Below are 17,149 nucleotides of genomic sequence, written 5' to 3' on the forward strand. Positions count from 1 at the left end.
TGGATCCAGAATGTGCTACTATGTTTTTGTGTGTGAGGTCTTTTGGTTTCTACTTTCTGGGGTTGTGGTAATAAAGACTGTTTGCCTCTGATCAGTCTAGTTTATTGGTGTGCTATTGTTATTTGCTGATGTTGTTGTTGTCTGATTTATTTGATGTAAAAGGGATTGTCTTCTTATTGAGATTAATGAGTGTTTATTTCATTAATGTCGAGTTTGTTAAGAAATCATTGTTTCTTTAGCGGTTGCTCATCAATAAGTTCACCTTTTCAAATGTTCTTGTGAATGAATGGACGGATACTTCTGCTTAATGCAAAACGAAAAGAAGCTATCTGAATTCTCATTTGTTAACAAAGCCATAAATATCATCAAAAATAAAAGGATCAAGCAGATGCAATTTAAATAGTTTAATCCCTAATTGTGATCTTATTTTCCTTTGTGATGTTTTAGGCTAGGAATTAATCCAAGGCGATATGGATTGGGCTTCCTTAATGGACTTCCTAAATTAATAAATTTGAGCTTAATTCTATTAGAATATTATTGCAATTGTACTAATTCCTTCTGATCATGTTTTGTCCATATTCAAATTACTATACCATTTAAGTAACTTAATTAAATCCGCTGTTAGTTTAAATTAATTAATTCTTTTTATTGAATGCATTATTTTGAAACCTCATTTATGACATTGTATATAATAAATTCCAAGTAACCCGGCAAGGCTTCGTACAATAAGTCCTTATTTAAAATATCTTTTGAGAATATTACGGCTTATATGTTTTCATTATTTAAAAATTAAGGCTTTTCTTCAAGTTTGATATTATGAAAACAGGGGTGCATTAAAATGACAACATCTTTTAAAATAATACTGTGACACCACGTAGCAGCAATAGTATAAATGTTATACTGCAATCTATAGATTGCAGCCTAGCGTATTGGATATTGCAGACGAGCAAAAATTGCAGTTTAGCATATTGGATATTGCAGTCCAAGAAATTTTACCCCTGAGCGTTTTTTATGATTGCCACATGGCAGCTGATAATTCGTCCACGCGTACAAATGATTAGCTAGGAATGGTGGTATGGTGTCATTTTAACACAAACTTATGAAAGCACATGAAACTTACTATATGTTTATATGTTTTCGTTATTTTAAAATTGAGGCTTATCTTCGTACAATAAGGTTTATATAATCAACCTACTGTCTTGGGGTTTAAAAATTAAGGCTTATATGTTTTCATTATTGGTTTGTTTATTTTTGTGGCAAGTTTGCATCACTAAGTAAACATTCAATAATTTTGATACTATTATACTACGTTACCGTTCGAGATTTTGTGAATTAGGGGAACTGTAAATCACAGTAGCTTGGTTTACATATAAGAGGTGCATTTACATGCGCCCTGGTGCAATATATAGGACTGTAGGTTATAGTCCCTTTATATCTTGTTATTTGAGGCGTTAATTTGTTTTCAGTATTAGATTTAAGAATGTTGTCGTAACATCTCGGAATTTAGAACCCTAATTTTAGAGCCTTAAAATTTATTATTGATGACGTGGAAGATATGAATTATTTGATAAGTGAATTTATTGCATGAGTTTCTTTGACCGGGAAGTTTGAAAAGTCAAATTTGTTGACTAATGTGATGTGGCATGTGGTTTATTAAGAGGTAAATTATTTGTTTAAGGGTGAGTGAGAATATTAGAGAAAATTTCCATAAATACTAGCCATCTAATTTTTATGATTTTCGACACCCCCCTTATTTAATAGTGATTTTCGAAAATCACTATGTTGGGAAGGAAATAATATTTTGCTTATTTTATTGGTTCCTTATTTGATTTCCTTCCATACCTAGAATTTAAATATTCTACCAAATCTTTCCATACTTCAAGAGATCATCGCCATACCTTATTTTAGTTAATATTCAAAAATCCATGCCTTATTTACAAGGCCATTACTCGCCTATTTCTATGCCAATGGGGAGGATTTTTTTATTTTTATTTTGCTCCGTGATATTTTATTTTACTCCGTAAAATATACCAAAACAAAGTCTTGGCTAATTAAGTAGCCTAAATTTTTGAAAATTAAGGGATTTGCCCTAGAGTCTATTTTTGTTAACTCTTCTTCCCCACTCCACAATATTATTTTATTTAATTGCGGAGAATGAAATCTTACCAAATATTCTATCTTAATTACCTAAAGATCTTGTTGAGCACTATAAATAAGAGGACTCCTAAACCCTAGCCCCCATATTATCGCCTCCCTCCCTCCTCCACTCTCTCCAATTTTTCTTCTCCTATTCTCCAATACTTTGTCATTTTTTGGAGAAGAATTGAAGTTCAATCCAAGAATTTTGAAGAAACAAGGCTAATACTAAATTTCTACCATTCGTTTTTCTCATAAGGTATCCTCATATTTAATCCTCTTCTTTCTACTTGATTCCTCTTCTTTTTAACCGATGAATCGGTCTTCTTGAACCCTCATGCATCTTATTTGAGTGATCGTGGGATAAAAAATGATATGTAAATATGTATGCATGTGGGTGTGTGTGCGTGTGTGTGTGTGTTGTGTATGTTGGCAAAATACTCTTGTGTGACACATGTTGATGATAGATCTAGAGGTAGAATACTAATGAAATTATATGATAAGCATGACTTGATTTTATTGAATGATGGCGTTAAGATAAATCGATGGGAAAAAGGGAAAGTAGTGAGACATGCATAAGTTAGGAGTTTGTGTTGAATCTAATTTGTGATACGTGCCTATTTGATTAAAAGGTGAAACCTCGGTTGCGAAGCCGGATAACGGAAAAGCGAAACTACTTGAAATTTAAGCAGTCGAGGTGGGCTTTACTCTTAAAAACTCTCTTTTATTTTGTCAAAAATATTGATTGGTGTTATAAGGGTGGTTTAACTGTTATGTCATGCCTATGTTCGTTTTATTTTTGATATTGTGTGCCTGATGCCTAGTTTGTGAGTTCGCTCCATTGGGCTATAGGGCTATGGATGTGATTATACGAATTCGGGTCTGAGTATGGGCCGCAAACTCTACCAGGCTGTGTACACGATGGGATCGGGAGCCGTCCTTGCTAGTTGGCCGGTCTCGTGGGCGAAAAGTGTGGCCACACTTTCGTCGCACCATGGAAATATTGTGATTGTGATTGTGGAAATTTATGAGAAAATGTGGAGTTATTTTTGACTGGCCAGTCTATGGAAAATATATATTTTGTGATACTCGTGATATTCTTTATGACTGTTTAAAACTCGAGTTCACTTGGTAAGGGTGGCATAACTTATAAAATGTTTTGGCAACGAGCTCACTGAGTATTTCAAAATACTCGCCCTGCATGTGTTTTCCTTATGTGTAGGTTGAATGATGACGAGCGGTGGCGGGTGTTGAGCATGATAATTAATTAAGATAGTTGTTTTGAACTTCAAGCGTAGTTGTGTCTTCATACATAGCTATTCTTTCTCTTGGTCGCTTTCCGCTGAGTTTTTGATACACTTATGTTACTTCTGAATATTTTGCACTCTCCTTTCGGTTTAGAGGCCTTAGACTATCTTGTGGTTTTTATCTTGGAAACTACTCCCTCCGTTCCCTCATAGTTGAGGCGGAACTTTTCGGCACGAAGTTTAAGAAATGAATGTTGAGTGTGTTAAATAAATAGATAAAAAAGTAAGAAAGAGAAAAAGGTAGAGAGAATAAAGTAAAAAGTGAATAAAGTAGAGAGAATAAAGTAAGAGAATAAAGTAAGAGAGAGGAAAAAATTACTATAAATGGAAATGACTCAACTATGAGGGAACTTTCTGAAATGGAAAAATGACTCAACTATGAAGGAACGGAGGGAGTATGTCATACTCTTGAGATCTTTGAACGTCATTTATCATACCTTCCTTTTTCTTATTCAAGTTTTCTAGGTGAAGTTGTTGTTTTAAATACTCTGATATTCTTCCTAATCTTTTGGTCAACACTATTTAAATGAAACCCTAGCCTTTGTTTACTTCTTTAGAGTCCGTTTGGGTAGCAGCCGCCGCATTTATTGTACCCTAAGAGGACGGGCTGTTACAGTTGTACTTAGTATTTAGTAGGTTAAAGGGAGAAAAAATATAATATAAGAAAGGATAAATTAGGAAAGACAAAAGAATAAAAGTAAGAAAGAAGATAAAATAAGTGAGATCAAATACTTTGTTTTAACCTTAAAAATAAATAACTCAAATAATTTAGAATAACTCAAAATTGAACAAAACTCAAATAACTAGGGTCAGAGGTTTTCTATCTATATAAAAATATATCAGCAATGATATTTTAGTTACATAAAAATGATATGGATCGAAATTAAATATAAATTCTCCATTTCTAGATTTGATTGATTATATTAATAGTTGGATTATCACGGGGTTATTAGAGCTGAGCTGAGATCCAAAGTCATTATCGAACAGAGCATTTCACGTGCAGCAGTAATTAACTATGCCATAATAATATTAGTTAATTAAATGATAATCAATTCTATGCGGACACGTTCAGTTTCTTTTGTCAAATCAAAAAATTTTCATATCTTTCAGTCCGCTTTCCAAGTTGGTTTGGTGCAATTAATCTAATCTTATTAATCTCCATTCCCAAGATAATATATATTCCCTCTTATTGGTTGATTTTTTTTAACCACGAAATTTTAAAAATAATACTATTAATTAATGAGCCTCCGTCCCACTAAAGATGACCCACTTTCCTTTTTCGTCTGTCCCAACCAAGATGACCCATTACTTAGTAAGGAAATAATTAGGAGAAAATAAGGGATTTTAAATCTAATTAATTAACCCTAATTAATTCACTAATTAACTACCCAATTTGACCGCCCACTTCTGCTTCTCTTTGACAAAACCATAGATCTAATCGGCGATCTCGTTCTCCGGCAATCGTCTCCGGCAATCGACTCCGGCAATCATCTCCGGCAATCGTCTCCGGCAATCTACTCCGGCAATCTTCTCCTTTCACTAATCTTCTTTTTTGTCTGTGCCAAATAGAGCAGAGAACCGCAATGGCCGACGAGACCGATGCGATTTCCGGCGATGTCAAAACAAATTTCCCAAATTTCAGGCGTATTGCCGATTTTGACGACGGATAAATTGGACGACAAGATTGATTTTTGGTGTGGAAGACTCCTTTTTGCCCACCATGACTTCCTCTAAATCAGCTGTCGGTTTAGTGTTAGGAAGCAATTTAATTTTTTGTGTGGAAGAATCCTTTTTGCTTCATCTATTGTTGAATTCTGCCGCCAACTTGAAAGGTTTCAAAATGAAATGAATGAAATCCTCAATTGTTAAATCTGCCGCCAAGTTGAAATTTCCAGAATTGAATGAATGGATCTGCCGCCAAGTTAAATTCAGGTTTTTTTTGCTTCACATAATTTTACGCTTTACGTAATTTATGAATTTATGATTTTTCACACTTTAATTAAATTAACAATCAAATGGGTCTTTACAATTATGTTTTCTGAATAAGTCCTTAACTTAGAAAATGACAAAATCATATCCTAATTTTCAAAAATTTTAATCCAGCATATAATTAATTTAAAAAAATTTGTTGAAATTGTCAATATTTTTAATTGTATATTTTGAGAATTTTTTAAATCAATAAGTGAAATAAATTATAGATTTTTCATATTTCTCTCTCTTGCTTAAAACATCCATTTATATTTTCTCTTTCTACCTTTATTTTCATATCTTACTTTATTTCTCTCTCATACTTAAAACACCCACCAACCTTTTCTCTTTCTACTTAAACATCTTAAACAAGATTGCATAAAATCGCGTGCCGTCCCAAAAAGGGGTCATCTTCCCTGGGACGGAGGGAGTAGATTCTCAAATGTTGCATTTTAAGTGGGACGGAGGGAGTATAAGATAGCGTTTGGTTGCCATTATAAATATATTGAAACTATCCATCTAGGATTAAGTTGTGGGATTGTTTTAGTTAGAAGGGGGAGGCTATGACTAATTATCATGAGACTATCCATCTAAAATAAGTTGTATGGTCAATCTTATAAACCAAATATGATACATATTTAATCATGAGATTTAGTCTTGTCAACCGAACATACTATAGGTGGAAGATGCATGTGGGTGTGTAATAAAAGAAAGATAAAGTTTCATTTTAATTTTATGCAGCTGAGTCAGTGTCTCATTTAACAAAGCATTCCATAGGCAATACTACGTATAACTGTGCCATAATAACCATTATAATTAAATGATAATTAGTTAAGTCCGGGCGCGTTCATTTTCTTCAAAAAAATTCGCATCTTTCTGCCCATTTCCCAAAGTTGGTTTGATTAAATTTATGTTGATGAATCTCGATTCCAACGTTTATGTATTGCGGAAGTACTAAAATTGTAGTAGTCCTATATATTACTAGACCCGTCCCGCATTAATTGTTATATTTGTTTTACACTTGTGGATGATACTATATTTTAACTTTAGTAGTAGAATTTAATTGTAGAAGAATTTTTGTTTTAGAAAAACTAGAGTTTAATTTGGTCGAAATTTTATTTTGGGTAGAAATTGAAAATCGATTGAAGTTAATGATAGTATCTTGAGAACACGAGATTCCGTATTACGTGTATAGCAATGTTATATTTTCTTTACACTATGTTAATGAATATTTAGAACATGGAGTCTCATGTAAATTCACTCCTTATTGTGGGACTGTAGAACTAGATCAAATTAGGGTCCTTAGATTTAGTTTTTTATGGATGAGATACGCAAATGTATAAATTATTTTCGCCTTCATCATGAGCATATTTTACCTCAGTCCAGGACAAATAAGTCATAAAATATTAGGAGAATTTAACTTCAATCCAGAATATATTACTCCATTGCAGTAGGTTTTTACTTCATTCATATAGGATTATTACTTCATTCCAGTGCATACGTGCTGTTTTGCGGACGGAGACGTCAAGAACTTCTGTTGATGTTGTGATAGTCCCCAAATTCCAGTTATGACAACTAAATGAAATGATAGCGTAATTGAATGATGTAATAAGCACATTGAATGATGTAATAAACTATTTGAATGAAGTATGTGTAAAACATTTGAATTCCTACGGTAATAAAGTAAATACCTTGTCAAATGAATTAATAACATTTTTTAATGAAGTAATAAACCTACTGTAATGAATTGTATTTTTTAAAGTGAATAACGCAAAAACTCGGTTCAAGGAATTTGAACGAAGCATGTGTTGAATTATTTCAAAACCTACTAAAAACATAATGTAGTTTCAAGGTATACTACAATGAGGTAATAAACCTGCAAGAATGACGTAAATTGAGCTTGTAATGAAGACTAAAATAATTTACACAATAGCAAATTTTATAGAAAAAACTCAATCTAATGGTCCTAATTTGGCCTCTCCTTCGATCTTTAAAATTAATCAATATTTTTCATAATATAATATCATAAATGACTTAAATAAACCCATGATTGCATAGGTGGATGAGTTGGCACTTTACGAGAATCACGACATTTTAAAGATAATTTTCAGCAGTTAAAAAAATTGACGTGCATGAGACGCGGTGATGTGTTACAAAATTACAATAGTAATCTAAATGGCGCCTTCGATTTTGTCTCTATATTATATAAGTCTATGAAAGATTTGCGTATATATTGTCGTGGAATGGTTTTTTATATTCACCCAAATGTACGATATTAGATTTGCATATCTCGTGGATTGATTTTTATACTGACCCCTATATGCACAAAAATATTGTTCGAAATGACAAACGTGGTCAGCACAATTTAGTGGGGTATACCAGACCATTTAGCGAAGCTACTTATATTTGTTTAACGGGTTAAACAATTTGAATCACTAGTGTTATATTAGTGCAAATATGGAGTATAACTTAATATAAATATATTAAATATAGTGAAAATTATAATATACTCCCTCCGTTCCATAGTAATAGGGGCGTTTTTCCATTTCCGTCCATTCCATAGTAATAGAGTCATTTCCCTTTTTAGTAAAAGTCAACACATATTTCCACACTTACTTTACTCTCTCTTACTTTTTTCTATCTTCATCTCTCTACCTTTTTCATTTTCCACTTTATTCTCTCTTTACTTAACTCACCTAACACAATTTTTCTTAATCTCCGTGCCGAAAAATTTTGCCTCCATTACTATGGAACGGAGGGAGTACTAATAATATTGTATCACGAAAAATATTAAACCTCATATATAACTAAAATTTATACCGTTCCAGTGAAGATGGCTCATTTTCCTTTTTGATTTGTCCCAACCAAGATGACCCATTACAATGGAAATACATTTATCTCTAGTTTATCATCTCTTTCTTACTTTACTCTCTCCTCTTAGAGCATCTACAATAGTGGACTAGCACGCGGACTAGCCGCTAATCTGTATGCTAGTCCACTATTGTGGGCGGCGAGCGGGTGACGGACGTCTCAGAAGGACGAGAGGTCGTCCGTCGTAAAAGGCGGGCGTCCGTCTCCTTGTCTGTGCACTGGCGCCGGCAAAGAGGTAGGACGTCCCACTTTTAATTTTTTTTTTATTTATACTCAATATTTACAACTCATTGCACTTTATTTTTTGTATATTTGATAAACACCAACAATTAAAATGAATTAATCATATTTTTTAATTTGTTTTATTGGCTAGGGCATCGGCTAGTCCTAGTGCTAGTCCACTATTGTGTAGTGGGATGTGGCAGTGGGGTGGGAAGTGGGGTGGCAGTGGGGTGGGAAGTCCTAGTTACATGGTAGAAGGTGTTTTTGGGAAGTCCTTCCTATTGTGGATGCTCTTAACATACAAAATATAACTGCATAAAATCCCGTGTCGCTCAAGGAAGGGGTTATCTTCATTGGGACGAAGGGAGTACTATATAAATATAAAAAAAACTCCGTGAATGACAAATTTTAACTAATTATTTTTTTTCAAAAATATAGTTAAATACTTACATAATTTATTAATTAGTGTAGCCAAAAAATTTAATACTTATTATATACAGAAAAATAGATAAAAGTTCATATTAATTGAAAATATTTTATGCGGCATAATAGTATTACAGAAAATATATGCATAAATAAACATAAATTGTTAATTAGTTTAGTTAAATTTATAGTAATATTTAGTGAATAAAAAATATTAATGGGTAATATATAAATTGATAATAATAAATCTCAGGTATAATTAAGTATATACTACTCCCTTCGTCTCCTATTAAGAGTCTTATTTTGACATATTCGACCATCCCTCATTAAGAGTCTTATTTCACGTTTATCATAAATTGTAAGTAGACCACATTCCACTTACCTTATTTCACTTTCATTTTATCATAAAATAAATACTCCATTCGTCTTAAGATAGCTAAGTCATATCCCTTTTTTGTTTGTCCCAATGTAGCTGGGTCATTTCCTTTTTGGTAAAAAATATATTCCCTCTCTTATTTTTACTTTTTTTTTGGTAAAAGCTTTGTTTTCTCTCATACTTTACTCTTTCTTCTTCTCTCTTCATTCCCTCTTACTTTCTTCTATCCACCTTTAATAAATTAATTTCTTAAATCTCGTGTCCAAAAAAAAAGCCCCATCTACCTTGGGACGGATGGAGTATATATAAGTGAGACCCATTTTTCACTAACTTTTATTCCCCCTGTCCCACTCTAAGTAGGGCATGTCTATTCCGGCATGAGATTTATGTAGTGTTGTTTTGTGAGTTAAATGAAAGAATAAAGTTAGTAAGAAAGAAAAAAGTAGATGATGTTTCTATTTCAAAAATGTGTCATTTAGGAACATCTCAAAAAGGAAATGGTTCACTTAGAGTGGGACGGAGGGAGTATATTATTATGAGAGAGAACTTTTTTTTTCAAAAATAGAAATATGACATCTTCAGTGAGATATATTAGAAAGGAAAGTTATACGTCTTCCGTGGGATGGAGGGAGTAATACTTCTGTTCCGACACAATGCACTTCTTTTTTGCAAAAGAATCACTCCTTCGTCCACCAATAAACGTCCCATTTTGCCTTTTTCACCCGTCTACTAATAAATGTCTCAATTTTCTTATGGTAATGGACCCCACCATCTACTAACTTTATTTCACTCACATTTAATTATAAAATTAATAATATATCAAAATAACTAAATAAGACTCACACTTCACTGACTCTTTCTATTACATTTCTTAAAATTTGTGGCTAATCAAATATGATCATATATTGGTGAATGGAGAGAGTAAAATGTATTGCTTGTGATTTAAATAAATAAAGAAAATAGGGGATAAATTAGAATATAGAAGTGAAGCATAAAGTAAAAGATAACAAAAATAATACTCCCTCCGTCCACGAAAATTTGTTCCAGTTTTCCATTTCCGTCCGTCCCCCAAAATTTGTCCCACTTCACTTTTACCATTTTTGGTAGTGGACCCCATATTCCACTAACTCATTCATACTCACATTTTATTATAAAACTAATACTTTAAAAGTAGGACCCACAATCCACTAACCTTTTCAACTCACTTTCTATTACATTTCTTAAAACCCGTGCCCGGTCAAACCGAGACGAATTTTCGTGGACGGAGGGAGTACTATAATTTTTGAATTTTGAAAAAAAAAAAGTAACTCGCAAAGAGTGGAAGAACAAAAACAGAAGAACTAAGAATCACTTATAGTGAGATGAATAGATCATTTCTTTTAGCATTATACTCAAGGAGTAAGCCACTATATATTGATTGACCCATGACAAATTATACTCCATTTTTCTGCGAATTTCTTTGTCAAAATTTATAACTGAGATTTCGATAACATCCTTATGAAAATAAGAGGTTATGTACACGTATAGCAGTGTCACATTTTCCTTACACTATATATTTAAATGAATAATCAGGACATACGTAGCAATCAATCTAATCACCACCAATTATTGATAAAGAGGAAAACATATAGTACTACTCCACTCATTTGTAATTTTTAAAATTCTTTATTTGCCCTGGACTACTATAAATAGAAGCTCGAGAAGCCACAAGCATCCACCACACCCAAAGCAAAACCGAAGTTTAGTGAACCATGGCCAAGCTTTTCCAAACCCTAATCCCAGTGTTTTCCTCCATAGCCTTGCTCCTTGCCACCGCTAACTTGGCGCGGTCGCAGACAACCTCCTTCCAATATGATTTCTACGGCCAGCAGCCGACCGACCTACTCCTCCAAGGCGACGCCCACTTCCCATCCGACTCCACCTACCTCCGCATGACCAACACCGACAGCTCCGGCAACCCGTTGCAATACCGCGTTGGCCGAGCCGTGTATTCCAACCCCATCCAGTTTTGGGAAGCCGGAGCGCAGGTCGACCTCGAAACCACCGTAAAATTCATCATCAACCCCAGAAGCGGCGACTCAAACCCCGCCGATGGCATCACCTTCTTCATCCAGCCCGTTGACTCCCCAATGGGTTTCACCGGCGGCAGCTACGGAATCTTTGACACATCCGGTCAAAATCCAGCCGTCTTCGCGGTGGAATTCGACATCTTCTCCAACCCCGGAGTGGATCCGAGTTACCGTCATGTTGGGATTGACATTGGATCAAATGTTTCCAAAAACACAACCAACGTGGGCAACGCATTTCTGGGGCAGGAAGTGACTGCCCGTATCAACTACCAGCAAGCAACCAAATTGATTAGCGTTCAAGTCACGGCAGCCTCACAAAGTTTTGAAGTGAGCTATGTGTTCGACTTGAGCACCATTCTCCCTCAGCAGGTTGAGGTCGGAATATCAGGCGCCACCGGAGGCCAAGTCGCCGTTCACGACCTCGTATCGTGGTATTTCACTTCTACTCTTGTGCATACCAGTGCCAACCGTGAATTGGAGGATGCCCACATTCGCCAGTATGTGTGATTTTCATGGTAGTACTGTTTGAGTGTGTGTAAGCTTAATAAGGACGTTTATAATTAAGTCCAAAAATAAGGCTATTAACCATCTTGTTGCTGTATTATGTTATGTGTCACGTCTTTATTAGTATGAATGGAATGGAATCAGTTTGTGCTGTTTAGTTACGATATTCTTGCGTTTACTTTTCACTTAAAAGTAATAATGGAATATTGAAAATATAAACGATAATTTATTTTACTAAATTCATTAATTTTGAATTTACATAATTATTATTACTGGGGATGGTGGTTTGAATAGCCCAAAATTACAATAATTTAATTATATCTAACTGGGCCAAAATTTTAAAATGATATGAACTGTTTAATGAAAATTGAAGCCCAAAAGAATTGTAACTTCATAAAAAAGGAAAATTGACTCTCGTAAATTTATCCAAATTGTCATTATGTATACTCTGTCCGTCCGCGAATAGCAGCCTCGTATCTTTTCGATACGGGTTTTAAAATTTGTTAAGATAAATTGGTGAAAAAAAGAGTGGAATGTGGGTTCTACTAGTATATACGTACTAGTTTAAAGAGTGAACTACAAAAACAGTCCCTGGATTATGGGTTTATCTCGCGAATAGTTCCTCGACTTTAAAATATCTCCAATGGTCCCTGGACTAATAGTTTATTTCATCGGTGGTCCTTTTGCACTGTTTTTTTTTTCCAGAAAATGCCCCAAGAAGTGAGATAAGCATTTTTGGTCATTCACAATTTCACTTTTTCAATCTGATATTATTTCAAACTACTTGAACTGTTATATTACTCCCTCCGTCCCATATAATTTGGGACACTTTGACACGTCACGAGTTTTAAGAAATCTAATGGAAAGTGAGTTGAAAAAGTTGGTGGGATATGAATAGTGTTATGGAGAGAAAAAGAAAAGAAACGTGGAGGACAGCAGAGGGCAGAAGAAAATAGTTTAGAAATAATATCAGATTCAATTAGGGTGAGAGCATTCAGGTTTCGGTTCGGTTTTTGTCAAAACCAAATTTAGTTCAAAACCCAAACCAAATCGAATCCGAAAAATTAAAAACCGAACTTAAAAAACTGAACTAAACCGAAAAAACTGAAATTATATAAAAAAACCAAAAAATCGGAAAAAAAAACCCGGAGTATAGTATAATATAATATATATCTATAAAATATAAATATAAATTAATAGAATATATATAACACATATGGAGAGTGTTATATTACTAACTAAATACTTAATTGCTAACTACAATTAAATAATAGCCCTTAGATATTTAAATCAAGGGCCTATCATCAGCTCCGGAATGTCAATATGATCAACAAAAAACGTTAATAAGGGTATTAAGATCAATTTATAACAAATTAGTTGTAACTAACTTTTGAAAAATATCACATAACTTTAAAATACATATAACTTTCTCGATTTAAATTATATTTTCGCACAACATATATTAAATTAAAGATAATTTCATAAGGATTCTAACAAGATCTCACTTGCATATGTTCCGATATCAAAATTTGAAAAAAATAAAAAAAAATTCAATTTTTTCGTACATCAACATAGTATTAACATAGTATATAAAATATGTCAATATAATTCATGTAGAATGTCATTCTTAAACCAATGTATTGATATAAACAATGTGTTGAAATTCTCAAATCATTGTGTTGATATTTTCAAAACACTAAATTGATATTTTCATTCAAAATCCTAATTTGGTAGTTTTTTTTTTATCTTTTGCGGAGCACAATACTAAGGAAAAAAATGAATATTCTTATGTGAAAGATGAAGTACTCCCTCCGTTCCATAGTAATGGAAGCGTTTCTTTTCGACACGGAGATTAAGAAAAATTGTGTTAGGTGAGTTAAGTAAAAAGAGAATAAAGTGGAAAAAAGGTAGAGAGATGGAGAGAGAAAAAAGTAAGAGAGTGTAAAGTAGGTGGGGAGAAATGTGATTGACTTTTACTAAAAAGGGAAATGACCCTATTACTATGCAACGTATCAAAATGACAAAATGACTCTATTACTATGGAACAGAAGGAGTATATATCTGTCCTTTCCAACAAGATAGAAGTTTTAGGAACGACATAGAATAATTTTTTTTACTAGTATATTTTTACTATAGTAGTACTCTCCATGTCCTTGAAAATTTGTCACGTATTTCCATTTTCTTTCGTCCCTAAAATTTTGTCGATTTCTCTTTTACCATTTTTGGTAGTGGAACCCACATTCCACTAACTCATTCCCTCCGTCCCATTAGAAATAAGTCATTTGCTTTTAGGTACGAGATTTTATGTAGCATTGTTTTGTAAGTCAATGAAGAGAGAATAAAGTAAGAGAGATGAAAAAGTAGAAAGGATGGTGTTTCCATTTTAATAAAGTTTCATTTTTAATCCGACAATCCAAAAAGGAAAATATTTCATTTTTAATGGGATAGAGGTAGTACATAAAAGTAGAATCCACATGTCACTAACTTTTTCAACCCACTTTCTATTACATTTCTTAAAACCTGTGCGGGTCAAACGGTGACAAAGTTTAATTTGGTCGAATTTGTATTTGGGTAGAAATTGCAAATCGATTGAAGTTTATGATATTATCTTGAAAACTCGAGATTCTTTATTACTCTCTCCGTCGCCATTAGAAGTCTTATTTCTTGGCGGCATGAATTTTCAGAATTGTTAAGAAAAGTGGGTTGGAAAAAAGTTAGTGAAATATGAATCTCACTATTATATAATAGTTTTAAATGAAATGTGAGTAGAATGAGTTAGTGGATGTGAGACTCTATTACCATGTGTAGTTAAAATGAATTGGGACTTCTATTAATGGACTGATTAAAATGGAAAAATGAAACTCATATTCGCTGACAAACTGTAGTAAATGTATAGTAATATTATATTTTCTATACACTATGTTAATGAATATTTAGAACATAATGTAATGAATTATAGTAGTGGATTAGTTGGCACGAATTTTAAGAAATGTTAAGTAAAGTGGGTAAAAAAGTTAGTGGAATATGAGTCTCGTTTGTATACATTAGTTTTAAATAAAATGTGAATAAAATGAGTTAGTAGAATGTGAGACTCTATTATCATCTATTATCAAAATGAATCGGGACTCCTATTTATGAACAAAATAAAATGGAAAAATCGAACTCCTATTCACAAAATGAGAGAGTACGTGTATAGCAATGTTATGTTTTCTTTACCCTGTGTTAACGAATATTTAGAACAGAATAAAATGAATTATACTTAGATTCCTTGAAAATTGAAGTTACGTGGATGATTGAGTATAGAGTGGCAGTGTGTAGGATATAATATATTTACATACTTAGATTCCTTGAAAATTGAAGTTACGTGGATGATTGAGTACAGAGTGGCAGTGTGTAGGATATAATATATTTACATTCTTAAATAGTGAAATATACCTTTCTCAAAATTAACATATTTTAAAGGAAAAAAGGTACTCCTTCCATTCCATAGTAATAGAGTCATTTTGCTGTTTTGGTACGTTCTATATTAATAGAGTCATTTCATTTTTAGTAAAAGTCAACATATTTTTCCACACCTACTTTACTCTCTCTTACTTTTTCCCTTTAATTAACTTACCTAATACTCCATCCGTCCCATTGAAGATGACCCACTTTCCTTTTTAGTTTGTCCCAACTAAGATGACTCCTTACTTAAAATGGAAACACTTTTATCTCTACTTTATTCTCTATCTCTTACTTTACTCTCTCCTCTCAACACACAAAATAAATTTGCATAAAATCCCGTGCCACCCAAGAAATGGGTTATCTTCCTTGGGACGGAGGGAGTACAATTTTTCTTAATTTCCATGTAAAAAAGAAACACCTCTATTACTATAGAACGAAGGAAGTATATAGAAAGGTAAATTAATTCTTTTAAATAATCATGCAAAATGTGCATTAAAAAACATAAAGTGTAATACCTTTTCAAATACCTTTTCCCTTGGAGAATGATTTTTCCTGAAAAGAAGGTAAATATGGTGGTTATAAGATTTTACCTCTCCATTGATGGAAGAGGTAAAGATATCACTTCAAAATGGAAAAAAGATATAATACCTTTTCAAATACATCTCACATTGGAGAATGACTTTCCATGAAAAAAGATAAATATGATAGTTATATATTTATATTAGTTAACCTCACCATTCTACCTCTCCCCTTGGAGATGTTTTTAGTAATTTTTTAATATAATCTTTAGAGCATCTCCAAACCCAGCCGATGGCTTCGCCTTCTTCATCCAACCCGTTGGCTCCCCAATCGGTTTCACCGGCGATAGCTACGGAATCTTTGACACATCCAGTCAAAATCCATCCGTCTTTGCGGTGGAATTTGACATCTTCGTTAACGGCGGAGTGGATCCGAATTATCATCATGTTTGGATTGATATTGAATCAAATGTTTCCAAAACACAACCGACTAAAAGATTACGAAGTAAGCCTTGAAAAATGAAAGCAAAGAAGACTTAAGCTGAGAAAGGAAATATTTTCACTGTTTCATTCAATGAGTGCAGCTGCTGTCAAACCCTATACATATATAGATGCAGGGGGTTCAGCACCCAAGATAATAAACCCTAAAAGCATCTAATAACTGATGACACAAAAATACAAATCAAGCTGCTCCTGTAACAACTTGCTTCCAGCTGCGTTTGTGGTCCACACCACCAGTTGGCAGGTTCTTATCTATAGTAGCTGCATCCTTCTTCTTACATACGTAATTCTCCACCCTCTTTGTAAGACTTGTTTCACTTTCATTCGTTGCACAAGATGATTTGGATCGGGTTGCCACATCTTCATCCGTGAGCTGGCATGAGTCTTTCTCACAACCACTGTTAAAACCGACGTCGGCACCGCATTAATCGGGCAGGAAGTGACTGCCCGAATCGACTACGAGGAAGCTACCAAAGTGATCAGCGTTCACATGACGGAAGGCTCAAAAACTTATGAGGTGAGCTATGTGTACGACTTGAGCACCATTCTCCCTCAGCAGGTTGAGGTCGGGATATCCGCATCCACCGGAGGCCAAATCGCCGTTCACGACCTCATATCGTGGTATTTCATTTCCACTCTTGTGCATACCAATGCCAACCACGACGCCCACATTCGCCAGTATGTGTGATTAAGTATGCGATAAATGTGAATAAGGACTAGCGACTGAGTTAATTTGCTCTCGTTGAGTTCCTAAAATAAGATGATGCTCTCATCCATTTGTGTGTGTATGTTATTATGTACTATGCACCA

General features: G+C 33.7%; 1 protein-coding gene across 1 annotated transcript; it reads left to right on the forward strand.

The window, feature by feature from the left end:
* Nucleotides 1–11,002: 11,002 nt before the first annotated feature.
* LOC125193572 (mannose-specific lectin alpha chain-like) lies at nucleotides 11,003–12,037 on the forward strand. Its single transcript, XM_048091397.1, has one exon. It carries the CDS (start codon nucleotides 11,055–11,057, stop codon nucleotides 11,877–11,879), a length of 825 nt encoding a protein of 274 aa, XP_047947354.1. The 5' UTR covers nucleotides 11,003–11,054; the 3' UTR covers nucleotides 11,880–12,037.
* The last annotated feature ends 5,112 nt before the right edge of the window (nucleotides 12,038–17,149 follow it).

This window comes from Salvia hispanica, chromosome 6 (assembly GCF_023119035.1).
Source record: "Salvia hispanica cultivar TCC Black 2014 chromosome 6, UniMelb_Shisp_WGS_1.0, whole genome shotgun sequence".
Lineage (NCBI taxonomy): Eukaryota > Viridiplantae > Streptophyta > Magnoliopsida > Lamiales > Lamiaceae > Salvia > Salvia hispanica.

Bases quoted from the DNA above. Each gene is read 5' to 3' on its own strand.
- LOC125193572 (XM_048091397.1), top strand. From the start codon at position 11,055: ATGGCCAAGCTTTTCCAAACCCTAATCCCAGTGTTTTCCTCCATAGCC.